General features: G+C 38.7%; 1 protein-coding gene across 14 annotated transcripts in view; it reads left to right on the top strand.

Moving 5' to 3' along the window:
- Positions 1 to 20604, top strand: part of CREM (cAMP responsive element modulator) — a 40211-nt gene extending 19607 nt beyond the window's left edge. For 9 of the 14 annotated variants that reach the window (XM_082755157.1, XM_082755153.1, XM_082755145.1 and 6 more), the window contains 3 exons: positions 2857 to 3045; positions 10663 to 10819; positions 12492 to 13036. In XM_082755157.1, coding sequence (XP_082611283.1) covers positions 2857 to 3045; positions 10663 to 10819; positions 12492 to 12636 — 491 coding nt within the window. In that variant the 3' untranslated portion in view covers positions 12637 to 13036. Of the gene's footprint in view, positions 1 to 2856; positions 3046 to 6739; positions 6894 to 8505; positions 8620 to 10662; positions 10820 to 12491 lie in introns of those variants that run through there. The other 5 variants (XM_082755156.1, XM_082755151.1, XM_082755148.1 and 2 more) reach the window with 4 other exon arrangements.
- Positions 20605 to 20837: the final 233 nt, after the last annotated feature.

Here is a 20837-nt window from a genome sequence, read left to right as displayed (position 1 = left end):
TGGCCTTGTAGTGTCACTCCAGCTATCTCTCCTGTGGGCTGGTTTAAAATATACCATATGTCATGAAATTTGCTGAATCCTTGGTTTTCTTTATTTCTCTCTCTATTCCCGAATGGGAGAGGCAGCTTAAGAGTAGCTGAAAAGATAGTTTAGGCTGTATGTTGGTGTCAGTAGGTACGTGATAATTATTTTTGGAAGATCTTGATAACATACTTGGTTTTAAGATAAATTTACTTGGTTCTGTTATCAGCACTGATGGTTGCTCTCTGCTTACTTTTTACCAGCCAAAATGATATGTTGCCATGGTTTCCAAATACCATTTTCCTTTCCTTAGAGTTCTTGGCTTTGGCCTGTGGAAGCAGATGGACTGACAGGCATGACCAGCTAGATGAAATGTGGGTTTACATCCATCACCTTGTGATTTTTCTGTAAGAATATACACTTTTTCCGAGGGTGGTGTCTTTCTGTATGAGCCATGTAGCTGGATTTGCTACAGAACTACTCTGCTGGCTGTAGGTCTGTCACAGTGGTTATTGAATACTGAAAAAATTGGTTTGCCTCACCTGTGGTGGTGGTCTAAACACATGAGTTGTTTGCTTAGATGGAGATTGTGAATCAACTTCCTTCTTTCCTTCTTGCACAAGTGTGTCATGATGTTCTTTCTGGAATAGTGCAGGGAAAATGAAAATAACTCGTTCTTTTGCCATCTGTTTTGGTTACTTGCTGTCTTAGGAAAGGTTTTTAACAATTTTTATCAATTGCAGAATTAGGAAATACGCTGGGGGAGACCAGCTTTTCCCTGTCTTGGGAGGGAGGGAAAGATCTGATCTTTGTGAATGAGAGGTGTTGATCATACCCAGAGAATGGTGGCAGTTTCACCTTCAGTCCTAGCTAAGAGAAGCTGCCTTTTGCATCCACGTGCATGATGTACAAAACCAGGGGTTGTCTGGGAAAATCCAGTACTCTGTGAAGGCACAGTTTCAAGTAAAGCTCCAACACAAGAAGTATGTGTGCAGTGGTTGGGATTAGAGCAGTGAATTGGGTGGGAGGAGTGTCATGTTCATACTAGGGTAGGAATCAATCTCATAGGAGAGAGAGTGGAGTACATTCTCTGTTATATAAAAAGAACTGAATTGTGATCTACCTGAACAGTTGAACTGACTTTATGTAACGTGGTACTCTAACAGTATAGACATTCTTTATAATGGTATAGCACCTTTTTTTCTTGGTGCTAAATCTGTGTGAGTTCAGTCTTTGAGTAAATTTCACTTCCCTGGGAGGTACTGACATTCTGCTGGGAAGCTCGGATGCTACTGAGAACCTGCTATTGTCCTGGACCTAATGAACAACAGAGGAGACAATGATTTATTCTTACTTCTCTTTCCTCTAAGCTGCCCCCAAATGGGGCGCTTCCTGCTTTGGAGGCCAGACAAAACCAGCATATTGCTCTTTTCTTTCTTTCTTTTTTTTTTTTTTTTTCTTCCTGCAATGTCTTACGGAGCCTGCCTGTAGCGTGCATCTGGTTGTGTGATGTTCCCCATCCTAAGGGTGGGACCGGAGGGTATGCTGAGCCTTGCCGCAGATAAAGCTCAGCCTGAGAGGAATTCCCTGTTTTACCCCAAATAGAAACTAAATTAGCTAATTGGATTTGGCCACTTTGGTAGGTGATTCTTATATTTTGAAATAAATTATCTGAGGTTTTAGTAAGTTATGGAATAGCAGTAATCTGCTAATAGCAGTTAGTGATTAGTAAGTAATCGCCTGGTAGTGTTTCAGTGCTCTGTGGAGTGTTACTGCCTTATGCTGTACTTTCAAGTTAGCATATTGTTGTCAAGACAAAACATCTGAAATCAACTGTCTACCTCCAAAATTTATGTGGGTATCTAACAAATAATGTATCAGATGATTGGAGCTGAACATTTAAAAATGTCCTCAAATATTGTGAACCTGGCCATGAAATCTGAGGAGTTGATAGTCCTGAACCTGTACTTACATATCACGTTTGTATTTGAAGTGGTCTGAGGTGGTACAATGCCAATGATTGTCGTTTAAATATCTTCTCAGAGAGACATAAGCCTGTTACTTCTTGAGGACTGGATTCTCTTCTAAAAGTTTTTAATTAACATATTCCTGCTCTTGATGAGGGCAATGCTAATTTGAAAAGGCATAGATGATTAATGAACTCTGTAGGGAATTTCATTTTTGTCTAAGTATTTAATTATGATGAGCAAACTGCAGATTACACAGCATGTTTTTTGTGGGGAAAGTATATTTTTCATATTGTTGACCACACAGGAAGAAGACTCCGTTCTGTTTCTTTTCACATAAGCCAGACTCTTTACAGCTTTATAAAACTTGGGAAAACGTTTTTGTCCTAGGCTTTCAGTTGAACTAAGAAAAGGAGGAAGAGTGACTGTTAGAAGAATTGTTACTCTTCTGTCTAGATGTCCTGGGTTTCATGTCATGGGATTTGATAGATTTTTAAAATAATCTTTTTATATTAGTGTAGAAAACTGCAATTCTCTAAAGCTAAAAGCTACCAGTCTTTTTTTTTTTCCCTTCTTGTGTTAAAACTATTTCAGGACTTTACAGAGAAATTTACAGAGAAAAATATGTGCAGCAGTTTTATTTCTTCCCCTGTTAGACACATGGCATGTACTACACAACAGGCTTCATATTTGTGAAAATCAATATTAATGTTAATGTGTTTTGGGTTTCTTTCATACAATTGCTCATTCAACAAGAAGAGGACATAGAGTCCTATCAGACAGTGTTTGTTTTAAAAAGGGAGATGTGCTTTAGCATGTTGTATGTCTCTTTCTGTTGCCTAACCTGTCATTTTCTTTTTATCTTTAGTTGCTATAACTCAAGGTGGTACAATCCAGATTTCTAATCCACCCTCTGATGGAGTCCAGGGACTGCAGGCGTTAACAATGACAAATTCAGGAGCTCCTCAGCCTGGTGCTACCATTGTGCAATATGCAGCACACTCGCCTGATGGCACACAACAGTTTTTTGTTCCTGGAAACCAAGTTGTTGTTCAAGGTATTGTTTATTAGTCTACTACATTTTACTTTTTTCATATTAAACATTTCTTCCTAAAAAGCTTTTATTTTGTGTTTACATTGTAGCACTATTTAAATAACATTTCTGTATAATATGAAAGATGGTCTTACAAGGAGACTGAGTTCCTCTGTTCAGTAAAGCAGTTACTTCTTTAGATTAAAAAAGTTACGAGGAGGAAATAACAGGATAAAATCACCTACTGCTTTGAATGCTTTTGTCCATATTCTGAGACATGTTTAATTGAAGTAAAGATGGTGTTGCAGTTTGAACTGAGATGCTGAGTCTGCATCTCATTTAGTATATGAAACTAACTTGTTTTTTCAACAGCATTGATACAACACGGGTTCTGAAGTTACTTGGAAGGTTATAAGGCTATGTTTAGGGCAGAATTTCCTTGCAGTTTGTGTCTTGCCATTATTGGAAAGGAGAGCCTTTCATGAAGCTGATTTTCTCACAGAAGAACAACTTACAGGTCCTGTGAAATGTATACATGTGAATTGAACTGTGAATAGTGAATTCTTAAACCCTACTGTAGTTTATACAGGATTTCCTATTCCCCTGTTCCCAGCCGTTCAGAAATGCTGAGGGAAGTGGAGAACCAAACATACATAGGATTCTTATCAATACAATTGGGGTTGAGATTTGGATTATATTGAAGAAACCTTTTGGAAATGTGTACAAGATTTCTATACAGAGACACTAAATTAATGCTAGGGAGGATATAGGGAATTTATTTTCCATTTTCCTTTTTGTCTTGGTGTCAGTACAGAGGAGTAAAGTAGGAAACATGGGTGAATGCTTCCTTAAGCCAGAACAGCTAACTGAAATAAACCATGAGAAGGGTAGGAAGACTTTAAATGTGTATTCACAGAATGGATGAGTGTCATCAACTAAATGCAGACACAGATAAAGAATCATGAAATAGTTTGGGTTTGGAGTGACCTTAAAGATCATCCAGTTCCAACCCCCTTGCCATGGGCACGGACACCTCCCCTAGATCAAGTTGCCTAAAGCCCCATCCAGCCTGGCCTTGAGCACCTCCAGGGATGGGGCATCCACAGCTGCTCTGGTTCCAGTGCCTCACCACCCTCTGAGTGAAGAATTTCTTCCTTATATCTTCAAATCTAAACTTTCCCTAGTTTGGTCTGAGATAGTTGGTAAAGTCCAGGTCAAGGACTTTTTTCACCCTAATAGGGATGTTTGGGCTAAGTTCTGTCTTTAAGTGGCTGTTTCTCTCCCTTTGCTGTAAAGGAAGCACAGGATGTAAATAACGCTATTAGCTTGTAAATATTTAGCTTTTTGGGACAGTACGAAATAGTGACACTGAAGTTGAATTCTTCCATTGCCTCTGGTTAATTCCTTGCTGACATATCATGTCTTTCTAGGACTTAGAAGCATTACAATGAAACTTTAAGACTATAATGTGAAAAACCTTAAAATGGCCTTCATCATGCAGAGAGCACTATTGTAACTACCTGAAGTGTTACTAGGTATACGTTCTTAGTGAAGCCTTAAGACACAAATTTGTTATGGTGTTGTGTCCTCCACCCTCCCCACCCCTCCAAATTTCCCGTTCTGGTAGTGGTGCATCTTTATCTCACCTCTGATGAAAACCTTCGAAACGGATTCAGAGACAGTTACTGGATACCTGCTACGTCCTGTTTCTGGAAGTTTCTAGATACTTTTTACTGAATTGATTTGTTTTCTGTCCATGCTTAGCAAAGTTGACTTTTCCTGGAATTCTCTGTTTCTTTGGCCCAAACAAAGACTGGTGTTTTAGTGATATTCATGGTGGTTGACACTGAAGAAAAATGCTACATAAAATACAGAGGAAAAAATACCAAGGGAATAGTAAGTGAGCATGAACTCAGATGATCAGAAGAGGTTTCAAATTATTATACACTGTTGTTCCAAACAAATCCTTTAGGTGAAAAATAGAAGTATGAAAGCCCCTGAGAATGTATAAGGTAAGAGGGATCTTGTTCTGCTAATTGCGTGTCAGCAACAAACCTGAGAACCTGAGTTACTGGGGATGGAGTGGGACAATGGAGTAGTAAGTCCTTGCTGCAGGTCATGCTGTTTGATATGGCTGAAAGTCCTTAGGTATATAGGTGATGACCAAGTGTCATTTATGTACACTTCCTAGTTGACTGGCTATCGATACGTGATATCATGATAGTGCAGATTATAAGAGGAAAGCAACATTCTGCTTAGTAAACTTTCAACCTGCACATCTATATTTTTATAATGATTTTGGGTAGACAGCATTTAATTTTGACTTCTAATAATTATAGAAAAGAGGTGGGACAAACCCCACAAACATCAGTCCTGGACTGTAAAGTATCTGTTTCAGAACCTTTGAGATAGGGTATTTAGACTTTTTCCTAAAGGATTTGTTGATGAATCTCTTGTGATAATGGTTGGCAACATACAAACATGGTGCTTGATGTTTTCTGATAACCTATGGTGGAAAGAAGGACTAATATAAAAGGGCCAAAGATGTTGATCTATGTGGTATTTTGTTAGCTACTAATTTGCCTCATTTTGCCAGCAAATGGAGCTCTGATTGTCCTGATGGTTTCCTAATACAGGTTAAGGGCTTTTTGCTAGCTGAAGAAAAGGAAGTGTTTAATTTCTAGTGAAAATCAGTGTAGGAAAATTGTATCAAAAATACTCTGTTTGGCTCTAGGTGTGTTTTCTTAGTATGATCAGTGATATTTCAGAGATCCGTGGCTGGTATTTCTTCAGTGCTTCAGTTCTGATCTTTTATTCACATGACCTTGAAGTGGTCCTGGGATTACAGGGGGATCCTCCCTTTCACTGATGCTCCCATTACTGCTGTCCTTGACATAGTTTCACAGCTATGAATTGCCAGTGTAAATTTGTTACAGGCACAGGCTTTAGGAGTTTGCTGTGTCCTGTGTACAGAACAGTGCCTGGACTGCTGATTTGAATCTAGTTTCATTCAGGCTGGTGTAAAGGAGTAAATACTTAAAAGTCAAGATTTTTTATCTTTTATTTATTTTTTAATAAGTCAGCCAGATCTCTTGGACTTATTTTTGAAAAAGGAGGGAATGGCTGGAGGGGTTGCCCGTCTTCAGAGTTACTGTTCTGCCTGTTAGACCATCTGAAATCACTCTCATTAGGTTGACTTACTTTGTTGGAGCTTTCTTCAGTCTTTTCTGAAGCTTTGAATTGAAATGAAATGAGTGGGTTGAAGGTCTCCCCCTGCCTTCCCCCCGACCTTCCCCCCCTGCCCCACAAGGAGCTGTAGCCTTTCATTTACTTGTTACAGCCTGTTAAGCTCTGCTGCTTCACACGACTGTCTGTCAGATTTCTGCCTTCTAGTGGAACTGCTCAAACCAAAACAATTGCACAAGTCCTTTTAAAATGTCACTATTTTCTGCCCAATCGAGATTTTATCCTAAATCATTCATGAATTCTGCAGTCATTTTCTTAATTTCTGTCAGTCAGTGCTCTGAATCTTTTGTCTCGTTTTACAGCCAGCTCTGTGGTGAGTGCTTTCTGTAGCTTTATGTATAATTCAGGGGAAGAGAACTAAGCTGGGTTTACAGAAATACGGAAGGAAGAAAAAAAAAGCTTTACTGGAAAAGCAGTTCTTTGGGCTGCAGTTTCAGTGAGCTGTTCCAGTGACAGAGCATATTAATGACAGCGGTAGGCAAGTGAGGTCACTGTGATGTCAGTGCTCTTGCTTGTAATCCTGCACATGCTTGCTAGTTTGGAACAGTTCATGCTGAGCTCTGGTAGAGGGACAGGAGAAGCCTGTGTGCAGAAGCTGGTCATGGCTGTAACAGGAGATGAAACAGGTAAAAATTATATTAGTCTTTTACATTATTTACATTATATTGGGGATGTTTAAGCAATGCTCGGTATTTGTGGCATTTTCTTTCGAACTTGTTGCTGTAACTTAATCTTTCAGAACTGGTACAAAGGCTGTGCTTATAGTCACTGTAGGATTTCAGAGTAATTTTTACAGTTTCATTGGGGGGGAAAATTTAGGGTTAGTTTGTAAGTTCTTGTACAGATTGATTCAGGTAACTAATATTTGATGGAGGATTTTGCTGAAAAAAATCCACCACTTTTAAATCATTTACTATGGATATAGTCATATATATTGCTATGCTTGTAATTTTTTTAATTTATTTTGTAAAAATGACACTGCCTTTTTTTGTTTAGCAATAACAGCTAACAGATTTGGTAGCTAAAACAGGCTTAGGCTTAGCTGTAAGATAAAGGTGTAAGTTGTTTCAGTGGTATAAATAAACCCTTTTGCTTCTCTTATTAAAGCAAATAGTGAATAGAAGCAGATATGAGAGCAGAAATTTTAAGTATCGCAGTGCCTGCTTGTTTTCTCCTCCGCTGTTAAAATGGTCTGTTCCTCAGCTAATTGAGTTCAAAAGGCTGACGTCACTAGATTTCCTGGAATCGTGTTGCAGTAGGGAACTGGAAAAGTTAAACTCCAAACAAGATACACATTGACGTCAGCCCCAAGTCATGCTGTGATTTAGTCAGTTCCTCTCTGCTTCGTCAATTGCCTCCGGCAGCTCGGTAATGTTAACCAGTTTGCAGCCGGTACCGACGTGCTGCTTGTTGCTGGTACGTCTTTTTTCATTAATCCAAAGATATTTATCTTCCCCGAGTCCGTGCTTTGTGTTTTTATACACAAAGGAATAATGATTCATGGCTTGTTTAGCCAGTTCAGTGGTGAAGTTTAAAACCCTTTGATAATTTAGTCTCATCATTATGACTCACAGGAAGGGAGAATAGATACACCAATACATAGCATGTATCGTTTTTTTTCTCCTGTGTAGTTGCTGAAAGAATTCAAATGCAGGGATGCTCTCTAGTGTTCAAGCTATTTTTTTTCCCCCAGGAGCTTGCTGATAAAAGGTGCTTGATGTTTTTTTGGTAACTTATGTGTTGTTTTTTTTCTTTCCAGAAATTAATTTGAAAGGGTAGTTGTGCCCTTCTGAATGTAATGTTGTGTTTGATTTCCTGTTAATAAGTTCCTTTGTCTAAGTCTCAACTCAAAGCTTTAGGTTTTTGATGACTTTTTTTCTCCCTTGCAATTTTAAGGAGAGAAAAAAAAAATGATCTAGGCCAACATGCTAGGAGAATATACCACCTACAGGGTTGTTGCTCTGTTAACATTCTCAGCCCTATGTCTGATACATAGGAATGACTTTAAAGCTCTGTAGGGTTTCATTAGAAATGAACACTGCTTTTAAAGGTCTAGCAGTCTGGATTGAGGTGTTGGGGATTTGTGTCTCAGGTGCTGTCATGGTAGGTACCCTTCTGTGTTAAACACCATGATTATGGTGTACACCATGTGTATGAGTTAAACACCATAATTTTTTCCAAGGCTATTTTAGCCTTCCTGTTTAAAGACTGTTTCATCTTTCCCAATCTCTTTTCCAGGGGAAACAGTACTTTCTTGTAACATTTAGAGATATTACACAAAAATTTGCAGAGTTAGAAATAATCAATTTGTGATCAAGTCATTTACTTCATCGTAAAGCAAACGTTACCGAGGTATGCTTTTTCCTTTTTTTATCTGCAGTGCCTGGGTTTGCTAGGTCTGTACCAACAACCAGTGACTTATCTGTGAGCACACTTGGCAGTTCATAGCTGAGCCAAGCTTTAGGCAGGGACAGACACTCTGGAACGTGGTCAGCCCATTCGCACAGACGTTGTTGCTCACTTACGTGGTGCTTGTTGATCCCAGCTGAGATAGGGGCTCGCCGTTGTTGAGCCATGTTGCAGGTGCATATCGCAGAGTCCCTTTAACAGCAGCAACAATAAGTCCTGGTAGGTAAGGTCTGAGTGTAAGTCAAGTGATGTGTAAAGGGCTTATCTTTGTCTTCTAATTCACTGTAGCTAATGCAGTGTAAGATATGATCATCTCTTTTTCTCCTAGTGAAGAGAGATAGACAAAGGTAGTTCTTGCAGTAGCCTTCATAAAAAGAAATGTAATGTGGCCAGCGTGAAGGTGAGCCTGGAGAGTCGTTAAATTTCCATTTTGATAAGCTGAAGTATCATCCCCTTGACATACCCGGGGCTCCTAACAGAAGCAGAGAACGCAAATCAAGGGTTAAGTCATTCTGTGATAGCAACACGAGCAGCCCAAGGCCGAGGCAGCTGCTGGGCATTGCTCCAAGGCCGGCCTCGGTGGCGTTTGCTGCCCGCCCAGCCCTGGCCCCGCAGATTAATCAGAGCCCCGCTGCGCTCCCCCAGCCGTGCTGCACGCCCTGCTGCTGCTGAAGCTGGTAGGGATTTAGGGACAAGGCTGTGGGATTGTAGTCTAAACACAGCTTGAGCCAATTTTTTTCTATTTAGTTAGTGAGCCACCTGCACAAACTGCATCGGATTAATGGTGATTTTTTTGTGAAGTTGAGGATTTGGTTTTGGTTCTGCCAGTCTGTTGTTGACTGATGTCTCTGCACTGCCTCACCTATCCTCCCCCAAACTGCTTTGTCTACATTTTATTTTTCCAATTTAAGTTTTTCTGTCACTTTAATATTGCTGTAAGTATAAATTAAGCATAGTTTAACACAGCCCATGAAGTTTCATCTTTTATATTCAGTTGCTTTAATGACAAAAATTGAAGTTCTGTTCTGGGATGATAGGAAATGTTTATGGAGTTGAATAGGCAAATACTTGCTTAAAAGTTTAAGGATGTGATTTTTGTTTGATTTTTCTGTCAGATGAGACAGGCACTTAGGACTCTCACCATACTTGAAAGTTGAAGTACGCAATGCCATAATGTAGGAACAAAGTATTTTAGAAAAATGGCAATGAGGTGAGTGTATCAGAAGGGCATTGGCTCCAAGATGAGATTTCATATCTGCATTTAGTGTGGGAGAGCTCAGAGCTGGCAGGCTCGGGAGATGAACTTTTGCACCCCACTTACTGTGCAGCTACGCCTCTTCCTGTGCTGCAGCCGCTGCTTCCTCGTGCCTGCTGATGCTGCAGCATCCTATTTGTGCTCCTCCTGCACCAGGGATGCGCTCCTGCTCGCTGTGAGCTTTTGGCTGTTCCATTTCATGTTGGCAGCAGCAGCTCTCCCCAGTTTTCCAAGGGTTGCCAAGCTGCTGCCCTAGAGGAAGGGGCGGCAGAAGGGCTGGTACTGTTGCTGGCACAGGGAAGAGGAGCGAGTTGACTCCTAAAGCCCTGAAGCATCTGTTAGAGGATAGTGGCAGTATATAACCCTCAGCAGGACCGTCTTTTCGTGGGATTGTACAAACAGGAAATGAGAGGGCACGATCTGACAGCATTTCTCAAACAGCTTTCCCGATGTTGTTTGAAAGGAGCCATGTGGAAGCTTTCACAGGCTTCAGTCTGGCCGGCTGGTGGGACCAATTTAGATGGCTTGCTTTACAATAGAAAAATGAAAGCTAGTCAGATTAAAAAAAAAATAAATAAAAAAAAATCTACTTGTGACATTACAGGCCTGTGAAATACTGTGTGTAGTAGAGATCCTGATAACTCATCAATCAAAACCTGTTATTTCCAGAGAGACTTTTTGCAGAGTTCTTTTTTTTACCGTAAAGATTTAAATACGATTCTTTAATACAGCTGCCACTGGAGACATGCCAGCTTACCAGCTTCGAACTCCCACTACTACCTTACCTCAGGGAGTGGTAATGGCAGCCTCGCCAGGGACTCTGCATAGCCCTCAGCAGTTGGCAGAAGAGGCAACACGCAAGAGAGAGCTGCGACTTATGAAAAATAGGTAAGGCTGCATAACAACAGCTGCTGTTGCTAAATAAATAAAGAAAGAAATCACTCTAGTAAAGTTTTCTTCTTAAGGTCATGAGCACTGCCTGTGATTGACAAAGGGAAGGAAAGAAATTCTTTGTCAGTCATCCCACGTACTTAGAGAATTGATGAATATTGGCCATTAAAATCGTTGGCCATTAGAGCTGGCCTTATCTCCATGGATTTTTAGTTCTAAAATTTTATGGTAAATCAAAAATCAGTATTGGTGTTGTCTGTTACTGGTCATTTTTGTGATAATCCAGAAGTATACTTACTGTTGAACGATTTTATTTTTTTTCCACTGCCAGTACAATGACCAGTATGGGCGTGCTCATCTTGAAACTTCCCTGGAAAGAATCGGTCAGAGTAATATCTGAGAATCTCATTAGCAGCTGTCCATTTATGATGCTGTGAAGAAGATTCATTTTAGGATTGAATGATAATTACAGAGTTTCCTAACTACCTCGCTACTGTGATAAGTTATTGTACGATGCCCTTGTCATTTAGCATACTGTGTGAGATGGCTGTATATTTTTTTTTAATTAGTTGACATGGTTTAATTAGTTGACATGGAATTGACCGTATGCTGTAAATACCTGTCTTTCTCTGCACATTTTTCTTGCTATTTTTAGGGGACTTCCTTTTTTAAATCCTTATCAATAGAAATTAGATTAATGCCTTCAGGAAGAAATAGTCTGCTATGCAGATCTCTAATACATTGAATAGCCAATTATGGTTGAATTCATGGTATTGCTTTGCTCTCATGCCTGTCCTTACTTTAAATTCCTCATGAGGATTGCTGCACTGTAGTGCTTCCCTTTGTTTCTCCTCTCTTCATTTTTAAAGCTAGTCTCTATACTGTCTCGCATGTAACTTGCTGCAAAGTTCTGTTCTCACAAGCTGACACTTTTTAAAGTTCCAAAAAGTTAGCAGAGTGGAATCCCAGTACTTATAGAACTTCTTTTAGAATTGAATGCTTGTTGAGATGTGCTTCTGAAAATGCTATCTAAAGTGTGTAGCTTTGGTATAACAGAATTCTGAGCAGAGCTGTGGCAATGGCTCTGGGCTGTCACTTGCCAACACGACAAAAAAAAATCACTGAAATATGCCCAGGTGGACAGTTCTGAAAGGCTGAAAAACTGTTTGGACTTAACTTCCTGGTTAAAAACAAAAAACTACAGCAGGTTTTGAACATGGCATCAATTTTTTTATCTGAAGAGAGTAGTGTTACGTTTGTATTTTCTGAAAGTAAGTTCTTTGGGTTTGAATTTAAGATTTTGAATGCAGAGATCATACTCCAGATAAACACATAAAATGGAGTATGACTGGAAGAAGAAATGCTGCTTTCAGTCTTAATGTGTCCCTCGGTCATCGTTTACTGTGCTTTTCTCAGTTCCTCTGTGTATTCTATCATTGTATTTGTTGGTGCTGAATTTGTTTCAAGTTGGTTTAGTTGTTTTGAATTGCATTTTAACCATGTTATTGCTTATGGCTGTTATCTGCTGTTCTGTTTGTGCAATCCAAGAGTTGTTGTTAGTGGTGGTGGTGGTGGTTGTTGAACCTCAGGGATTGCAGGTAATTTCTTTTATCCAGTCTTTGCCGTATTGTGGCTGTTCCTGTAGTCATTTGCCTTGTATTGGTTCCAGGGAAGCTGCCAGAGAATGTCGCAGAAAGAAGAAAGAATATGTCAAATGTCTTGAAAATCGTGTGGCTGTGCTTGAAAACCAAAACAAGACTCTCATTGAGGAACTCAAGGCCCTCAAAGATCTTTATTGTCATAAAGCAGAATAACTGTTTTTCATTTGGACCTTGTTTATTATGAACTTTAATCAAGGCATGAGAGGAAGCAATTCTACAGATTGCCATATGAACTTGAGAAAGAGACACTTGAGGCCCTTGTGGAACCCAGTTTTGCTTAGTGTTTTCAGACTGGTTTGGGAGATATTCCAAAATTTGGAATTCAGTCGTAGTCTCCCTACTCTGCTGAGCTTTCTAATAGCATGCAAATGGCTTTTTTGTTTGCACTTTTTACTTCTGCTTTTTGCAGGGAAGCTGCTAAAGAATGTCGACGTCGGAAGAAAGAATACATAAAATGTCTGGAGAGTCGTGTTGCAGTGCTAGAAGTTCAGAACAAGAAACTTATAGAGGAGCTTGAAACCCTTAAAGACATTTGCTCTTCCAAAACAGATTAGTAGAAATATTTATTATACTGTGAACTGACTAAAATATTTCCGGTTGCTTTATAAGGCAATACATAGCCAACATGAATTATGGTTTTCTCTTTGTGTCATTTATATTATATTCCAACTTCTAACATTCCCAAAATGCTTTCCTGCTTTCTGTCAATTCATAGCTCCAATTTCAGGCTTTCCACGCTCCTCCTTTCCACCTCCCAAGGAGCCAAATGCTGTAAAAAAAAAAAAAAAAAAAAAAAAAAAGTGAAAAAGTGCATAATTTCTAAGAGCTGTTTCTTTGCCATATATTTACATACTACTTTTTACATGTTACTGCTAGTGGCCTGCACATACAAAATATTTTACAGTTGTTTTAAATGAATCACAAAGATAATGCATCCAGTAATACAAGAAAATCAAACAACCCAAGGTATCTCAGGAAAGAGTTTATAAAAGAATGTTATGATTACATGTATGTACTAGCATACTAGTCTACAAATGATTTTATGGCATATTTTTATATTAGTTGCTTTGTGGGGAAAAAGAAGTATTGTATTGCTGTCACTGAGTGCCATGGTTAAAGATAGTTTTTAATAGAACCATGTTGTTTAACCTGTGTAGTGTCTGATTTCCTTTAAACATCTGGGCTTTTTTTTGTGGGGGTGGAAGGGGTGGGAGGCTTTTAAACCTGTGAGAGTCTAGAAGGGAAGGAAGGAGAAAGGCACACATAAGCTCTTTGACATGATGTGAAGTATGTTGTAAATATCTGAAAACAGCTCTCTGATATATGACTGCTATTCACTTACATTGTCTGTAGTTTGTGAAATACGTGGTTTATTAGAGTTCAATGTATCAAAATTCAATTTTGCATTCTGAATACTTTATTTTAGATTCTGGACAGTTGTACACAGTTACCTATAGTGAAGGCTGGTCGTGTAGTTCTTTTCATATTTTCTGCAAAGTACCAGGAGGAAGTAAACATGGCTTACAGAAGGAAGCTTCCCAATGACAAGTAACAATTTGCTGATTCACAGGGTTCCAGAATATAGGTGAGAACTAAAGATTTTTAAAAACAAACCCATGCTTAAACCAGATGACAGTTCTGGTAAGTGCAGCATGCCAACTTACCATAGTACTTCGAAAGAAAATGGAGCTTATGCAAAATCTCTTCCAGGTTTTTGTTTAACTCAGGAATTATCTGATTGGTGGCCTGTACAGTCTATGAGCGGGGTATTTGGGAGCTTTGCATGTGTGTGTTGGAGCGGGGGGGTGGAATTCTGCCATTACTAAAGGCACTGAGATTTCTTTGCTTAATTTAAACTGAATTCACCTTTAACCCAATCCCACATTCCTTCCTTCTGATACTGCTGGGGTGGGAGTATATTTTTTGATCTGTTTTTTTCTGTCACTTTCTGAATTTATTTGAAGTAAACAGGATATATTTCTCAAATCCTTTTGAAAATCCCACTAGGTACCTAAGTGAGACCATTTGTAAGAAGAGGTAGTCTCTCTTTTTCCTGCAGCTACATCGATTGATTTAAGAAGGAAACAGACCAGCTTTTGGACCCAAAGGCTCTGCTTCAGGTCTGGAACCAAAATGAAGTAAAATTTAAAATAACCTGTTTCACTGTGAAAATGCATCTGAAGTGCTAAAGTCAGGGGGTCAGTGGTTCTTTGAAGATGGACAGGATGAACACAGGCTCTTGCAGGTCCATATTGCAGCCTCTAGACTGCAACAAAAGTGTCCAGCAAGTCGTTTGTTTTGGCTCTATCACTAGAACCTGTGTTCTGTTACAGGTAGGCTCATTGCTCCTGACAATGTTACAGGTACACATTGCTCCTGACTCTCTCAAGGGATTTGGAAACTAATTGAAAAGAAACTTGGGCACGTGGTGGATGCCTCTCCTGTACAAACCTCTCTTACCTTTATCTTTCCAGTAGTATCTGGTACTACCTCTATATAGAAATGGCAGGAGGAATCTTTGTCTGCCTCACATCTATGTCATCTACAGTCTTTGCTAATGCTCTTAAAACATTTGATAAATGCATACATTTATGTAAACAATTACTCTGGGGAAGGGTGGGGAAGCGTCTGTTAGTAACAGAGCTAAACCAAAATGTTCTTGGGTGTATGTTTGGTCATTCTGGAACAGTCCATTTCATATATTTGTCTGCACTAGGGAAAAGTATTCTGCTTTCAAAAAGTCCACTGCACAAAACCTGGCTCATTTGGACCAAGTCTGGGAAAAAATATATTTGACATATGCTTCTTTCATTGTCAGTTATTTGGCTTCATATAGCGTTGATGTTGACAGAATTTCTGTAAACAAAACATTTATGGATTTTAAAATGCGAATGAATGTTGGTGAACAAGAACGTTCAAGATGTATGGTTGGTAAATTAGATCCAAGGAGCATCTTGTGGTGAAGGAAATGACTTATTTGCAAATAAGTAAATGAAGGCCTGCAGAAATGCCAAGGATCTGATGTCAAATTGACATGGAAGAATAGAGTACTTATTAATCCTGTTTTGAGTTGATTTGAGAAGGTGCATTGAAAACTTTTTCAGAGTTCCATGAGGTTAAATGAAGATTTGAAGGAAAGATCAAAGTACCACTGACGTTAGTCAGAGAAGTAACACCGTAATTCTTACTTGAAATGGGACTGCTGGAACCATTGAAATGATAAGATACATCCTAGGATACATGAATTAGTTCAGATATCCTTTGATGTTGAGGTTCATGTGAGTACCAGGACTTGCTCTCTCTCCCAGTTTTAGTTCTTCAGTTCTCTTGAACCAGCCTTTAGCTGAGGGGAAGAAAGAAAATGGAAGGAAAATTACATCTGTCTAGAGCTTTGTCTTTGCACGTGGGGAAGCACGCACAAGTCCAGTGGACTTGGAACATTTTCATTTTTGTACATCATGAATTACATTACTGATGTTTGTCTGGATTCACATAGGATGTCTCCAAAAACAACAGCTGCAAAAGAATGATAGTTTATTCTGAAGCACTTTTCTCAATGGGCTGGACCGAGTGTGGCTTCAGGTGGCTTTCATTGTCCATGTTTTATCCTTAACCTTACAGTCAGGGCAACAGTTGCCAGGTAAGTCTTGTACAGAGAAGTCTATTTAGGAAAAGCAAAGTCAAAATTTTAGGTTTAATCTTCCCCTGAAATTTAATTTTGGACTGTGCAATAGCATTGAAATGTGGAGCTTTCATTATACCTTATAATATTTTTGTATGCATTGTTGGTGACTGTAAAATTATTCACAATTCGAATTTTTCGAAAATTTGGGATTTAAATGTTTAAAGCACAGTATCACATACAGTACAAAGTGAAAGGGCTGAAAGGAAGGTAGGTTGCTTGTTACTCCTTGCTTATTTATTTTTTTAACAAAACAAAAAAACTTTTCTGAAAAGGCATACAGGACCCTTGATGCCTGCTTTGGTCCCTTCTGCATGGTTAATGCTTGGCCTTTTAATTATGAAGCTTTTCTATGAAGACTCTCACAAAAATTTGTCCTAATCCAGTTGTTGAAGAGAGAACTACTCATGTGTTGAGCTGCCTGAATTAATATTTCAGATTTCCTGTGCTCTAGGTCTTACTTGAATTGATCATGTTTGTATGATAACCAAATTGTCATTCATTGCATACTATCCTTTCCACACCAAATCTATGGGATTAATTCATAAATTTTTAATCTTTTTTTTTTTTTTTTTTTTTTTTTTTTTTTTGAGTGTGACAGTCCATTTTGGTATTGTGAAAAGCATGGTAGGTAAATATGAAGCTCTACCAAACCGTATTAGAAGCATCTACTGTCCTCCTCTGTACTGAAGATGATTTAGTTCCCTCTATCTCAGAATCCATAACCACAGAGGTTTGATGACTGTTAATAAAGGAAACTTTTCAAACAACTTCTTGACCACAATATCAAAACCCACATTCTGTCTTCTAGCATGTGTATCATTGGTTTTAAAGCCTTTTCCCACATCTTGATGTTGTTATTACTTTCAGAAAAAGAGGTTACTAAGAATGTACAAATAACAACTGGAGATGTGTTTAGTCTTAATTATCTTATTTGATGGCTGTGTCACCATCACATTGACAAGTTTGGGAAGAACCTACCTCTACAGTGAAAACCTAGCTCTGAGCTCTAGATACCAATATAATTCCCATAGGAATCTGATTCTAATTCAGATTTGTGAACTCAAGTGCTTGGTGTGGTACAGAAGGGCCTTTTGGACACAGTGTTGTTCTTGGTATAGAAACATTAAATGAACCTGTTTATTAGAGGAGAACTTGAGCATTGGCCAACCTGTGATTATCAGAGCCAGGATTTTTTTGCCTCCTGTACCAGTTAGAAAAGCTGAAATAATTGTGATTTCTCTTTTGGCAAGAAAATCATATCCCTGTTGCACAAAACTACTTTCCTTTGCTCAATCCACGCAACTGTTTGCAAATTTCTTTGAGATAGCTGGATGATCTGCTTTTACTTTACAGGAGTATGCACACAAGACTGCATGGATGTTTTTTTATTTTCAAACATTAACTTCATGTAGCTCAGGGGAAATGGTCTCTTCAAGAATGCCTTCAGCCTCCCAGAGTTGTGGGTGATGAGGAATGTAATAGTCAGCTTCCTCTTAAGGTACAGCTTTGAGTCACAGCTGTTTTCTTCCCCATCTAAACAGAAGGAGGGGGAGCAGAGTTAAAAAGAAAATCTCTAGGCTGTTAGATCTTGAATGTCTAAACCTCAGCTGATGTGAGCTGGGAAAATTGGGATTAAAAACAGTATGTTGTGTGAGTAGGTGTGGGCTTGGTGATTTGGTTGGGTGGTTGGTTTATTTATTTATTCTGGGGGGACATCGTTAGTTCCTATGGATTTTACAAGATCTATTTGCAAGAATAACTGCAGTTTTTCGGCCTGCACAGATGCAGACTTAAGGACTGTGGGCTCTATCACCTCTCACTTGGTTCTCCAGGGCTTTCCTTCCATTTTCAAACATAATTCCTGATCTGTCCCAGTTATCTACAGATATCAGAGTAATAGCTAAATCCAGTGTGAACTTTTTCTGAATGAAGTGTCCCTTCAAATAGAACAGCAGCTCAACTGCTGTTGATTCCTTAACTGTTTTGGATTGCCTCGTTTTGCCCACAGTTCTTTTCTGTTTTATCTCACTTCAAATTTTGTGCTCGGGTGTGTACGTGACAAGAATGTGTTGAATGCTGATGCTGAGCTGTTAAGCTGCTGATTCTTGGTTGTTAGCATTCCTGTATAAAATGTGGTCTTATGGGGGCAGTGGGTGTCATTTGGTTGAAGATTTTTATGGCAGTATCAAGCTCTTCTGGATGAGAGATACCAATGTTTTCATTATTCCAGCCAACGTTGCACTAGTTTGAGTATTTGCTTGATTTAAAAGCTTAGGAAAATGAGTTAGTGAATTTCAGGCTGATTTGATAGTATCTCATGCAGACTGACAACGGCTAGTAGCAAAAGCATTTTATTCCATCTGTAATGAATCTTTTCTAGTTTATTTTCTCAGGTTTCTGCTTTTTCCCCACTTCTGAGATGCAGCTTCCTTATTGCAGTGTGTTTGTTCGCCACCTTACGAAGCAGAAGGTGTGTATGTACACAAAGTCTCAGAGAGGGTAATGCAAGAGTTGAATGCTGTGTGTAGACTGAGGGGGAAAAAATAACTTCATTGTGTTATGTATGACTTGAATGGAAAAACAGCAGAGGAAATGTCTTTGTTATGATAAGTGCTGAGGTTTTTCCTCTCCTTTAATAGCCATATCAGTGGAGTCAGGTGTGATTAATACGTCTTGTGAATAGAATAACTATAAAAATGTCCCAGCTCAGAAGTCTTGCTACCTAGCCAAGTTATTGTTTTTATTTTGTGGTTTCAAATTTATAACTTCCAAATGGTCTTGAATGAAGCTTTTGTTGGTCTTGTTTTCATGATTTTTTTTCCCTGAATGTGGTTGTGCTTATACCAGGTAAGCTGCACCAGAGCCATTTAACAAGATTAGTCTGGAGAAGAACATGAGAGGTAGGAAGAAGCCTCTGCTTCATCTGAGTCTATGATGGCGTAAATCTCATGGAGCAAGGCAGGGTCTAATAAACATAATAGAAAACTAAGACACATTATTCTATAATGTACAGGGCGCTGCTTCTACTAAAGTAATTCTTGTAACATTTTTTTTAATTATTATTGTCTCAGCAAGGTATTTATGAAGTTTCTAACTTTCCTTAAGTCTTACAGGAGTGAGAGAAGTGCAAACACTTTCTGAGGTCAATGCATGCTGACATGGTTTGGTTCTGAAGAACTAGATTCTGAGAGATCCTAGCTGTATGTAATAAAAACTTCCTGAATTTTGTCAGCTGCCATGCAAAGAAGAAAATACTCGGTTCTTACATGTGTGCCTCTTCACTAGTGAGGCTGTCAGTTGCTTCGAAGATCAGGGCATGGGCTTGGAACTGCAGCCCTCTTGATGCAAGTACACAACCAAAATTCGTTGAGAACTTTTTGAAGTAGATATTCTCTCCTGTTTTCCTAATCTGAGCCCTGACCTAATTAACTTTTTTTTTTTTTTTTTTTTTTTGAAATGCATCTACCAGAATTTGGCTTGACATGAAATATGGCCAGAAAGAAAGAGGGGAAAAAAATCATGACTGAAAAGTCGTTGAAAGCTGTAGTGTTAGAGTAACACAAGCAGACAGGTATTGTCAATTTTGTATGTTGGACCTTTGCTTAGCTCTGTACTGTTTTTATATACGAATCCAAATGCTCTATGCCAGCATTAGAGCTGTTGTACTGAGCATAGGATGAAAAGCATTAACATTTGAAAATTGCTTCCAGTTTTTGCTGTAGTACTGTGTAGCTTGTCAACTATAGCTCTCTCATGCTAATAGATCTATTCCATGTGTTCTGTGTCCTTTCTCAAAAATGCTTTTAATTTTCTTGATAATCCTTTTTATTTTCTTGATTAATCTTGTTTCCTACAAAGTGACAGGTGCTGATGTTTGTGTCTGATTTCTTCTAGTATGTTTTGAACCTGATGGTCAATTTCAATTAAATAGATGTCTTAAGAATCTCTCAAAAGTTTCATGAAAATAGGCGATGCCAAAGAAGGCCATGCTGTTCACTGAGGCAATAAAGGAAAAGCTATAATGTAATCTTTGTTAGATACAATAAAATCTAATTGGAATTTTTCTGCCTGTTAGACTCCAGAGACTTAATTCACTGATTGTAGGTGAACTGTAGAAAAGGAGGTTTCATAGTCTCATTGCTGACAACTATTTGTATTTTGGAGAGACATTCAGAAACACACCATATGTCTTTAAAGGAAAATGTGTTTATAGACAAAATATTTATTTTTATTAAAAAATTTACAGTTTATGTCTGCAAAGCATTTGAGTCTGAAGCTGTACTCTGCATCTTTGCTAAGCCAACAGGAGTTGGCTAAGAGGCAAGGAATGAATGTACCCTGATTAAATATTGCTGGATGCTATCCTGGATTTAAACAGTTACTGACAATTTTGTAGGCTTAGGCTGGGCACAAATGTAAATAAATAAATATATATATACTGGCTTTGAAATGCGTTATTTACAAGAAAAAATACTTATTTCCCTTACAGTGTTGCATTAAAGTAGCTTTAAGTAGTGGAAGTCTGGTAGTTCACTCCGTTAGGTTACAAATGCCAGTCATTTCTGACCTTTTGGGCCAGAGCTTGAAATACAAGACACGAATTTTCCAGCTGTTTTAGAGTGACACCTTGTGGAGTATAAATGTCTGCACTTCATTTCCAAAGACTTAT

Source organism: Aythya marila, assembly GCF_965140915.1.
Source record: "Aythya marila genome assembly, chromosome: 2".
NCBI classification, from domain to species: Eukaryota; Metazoa; Chordata; class Aves; order Anseriformes; family Anatidae; genus Aythya; species Aythya marila.
This window is presented reverse-complemented; position numbering and strand designations above follow the sequence as displayed.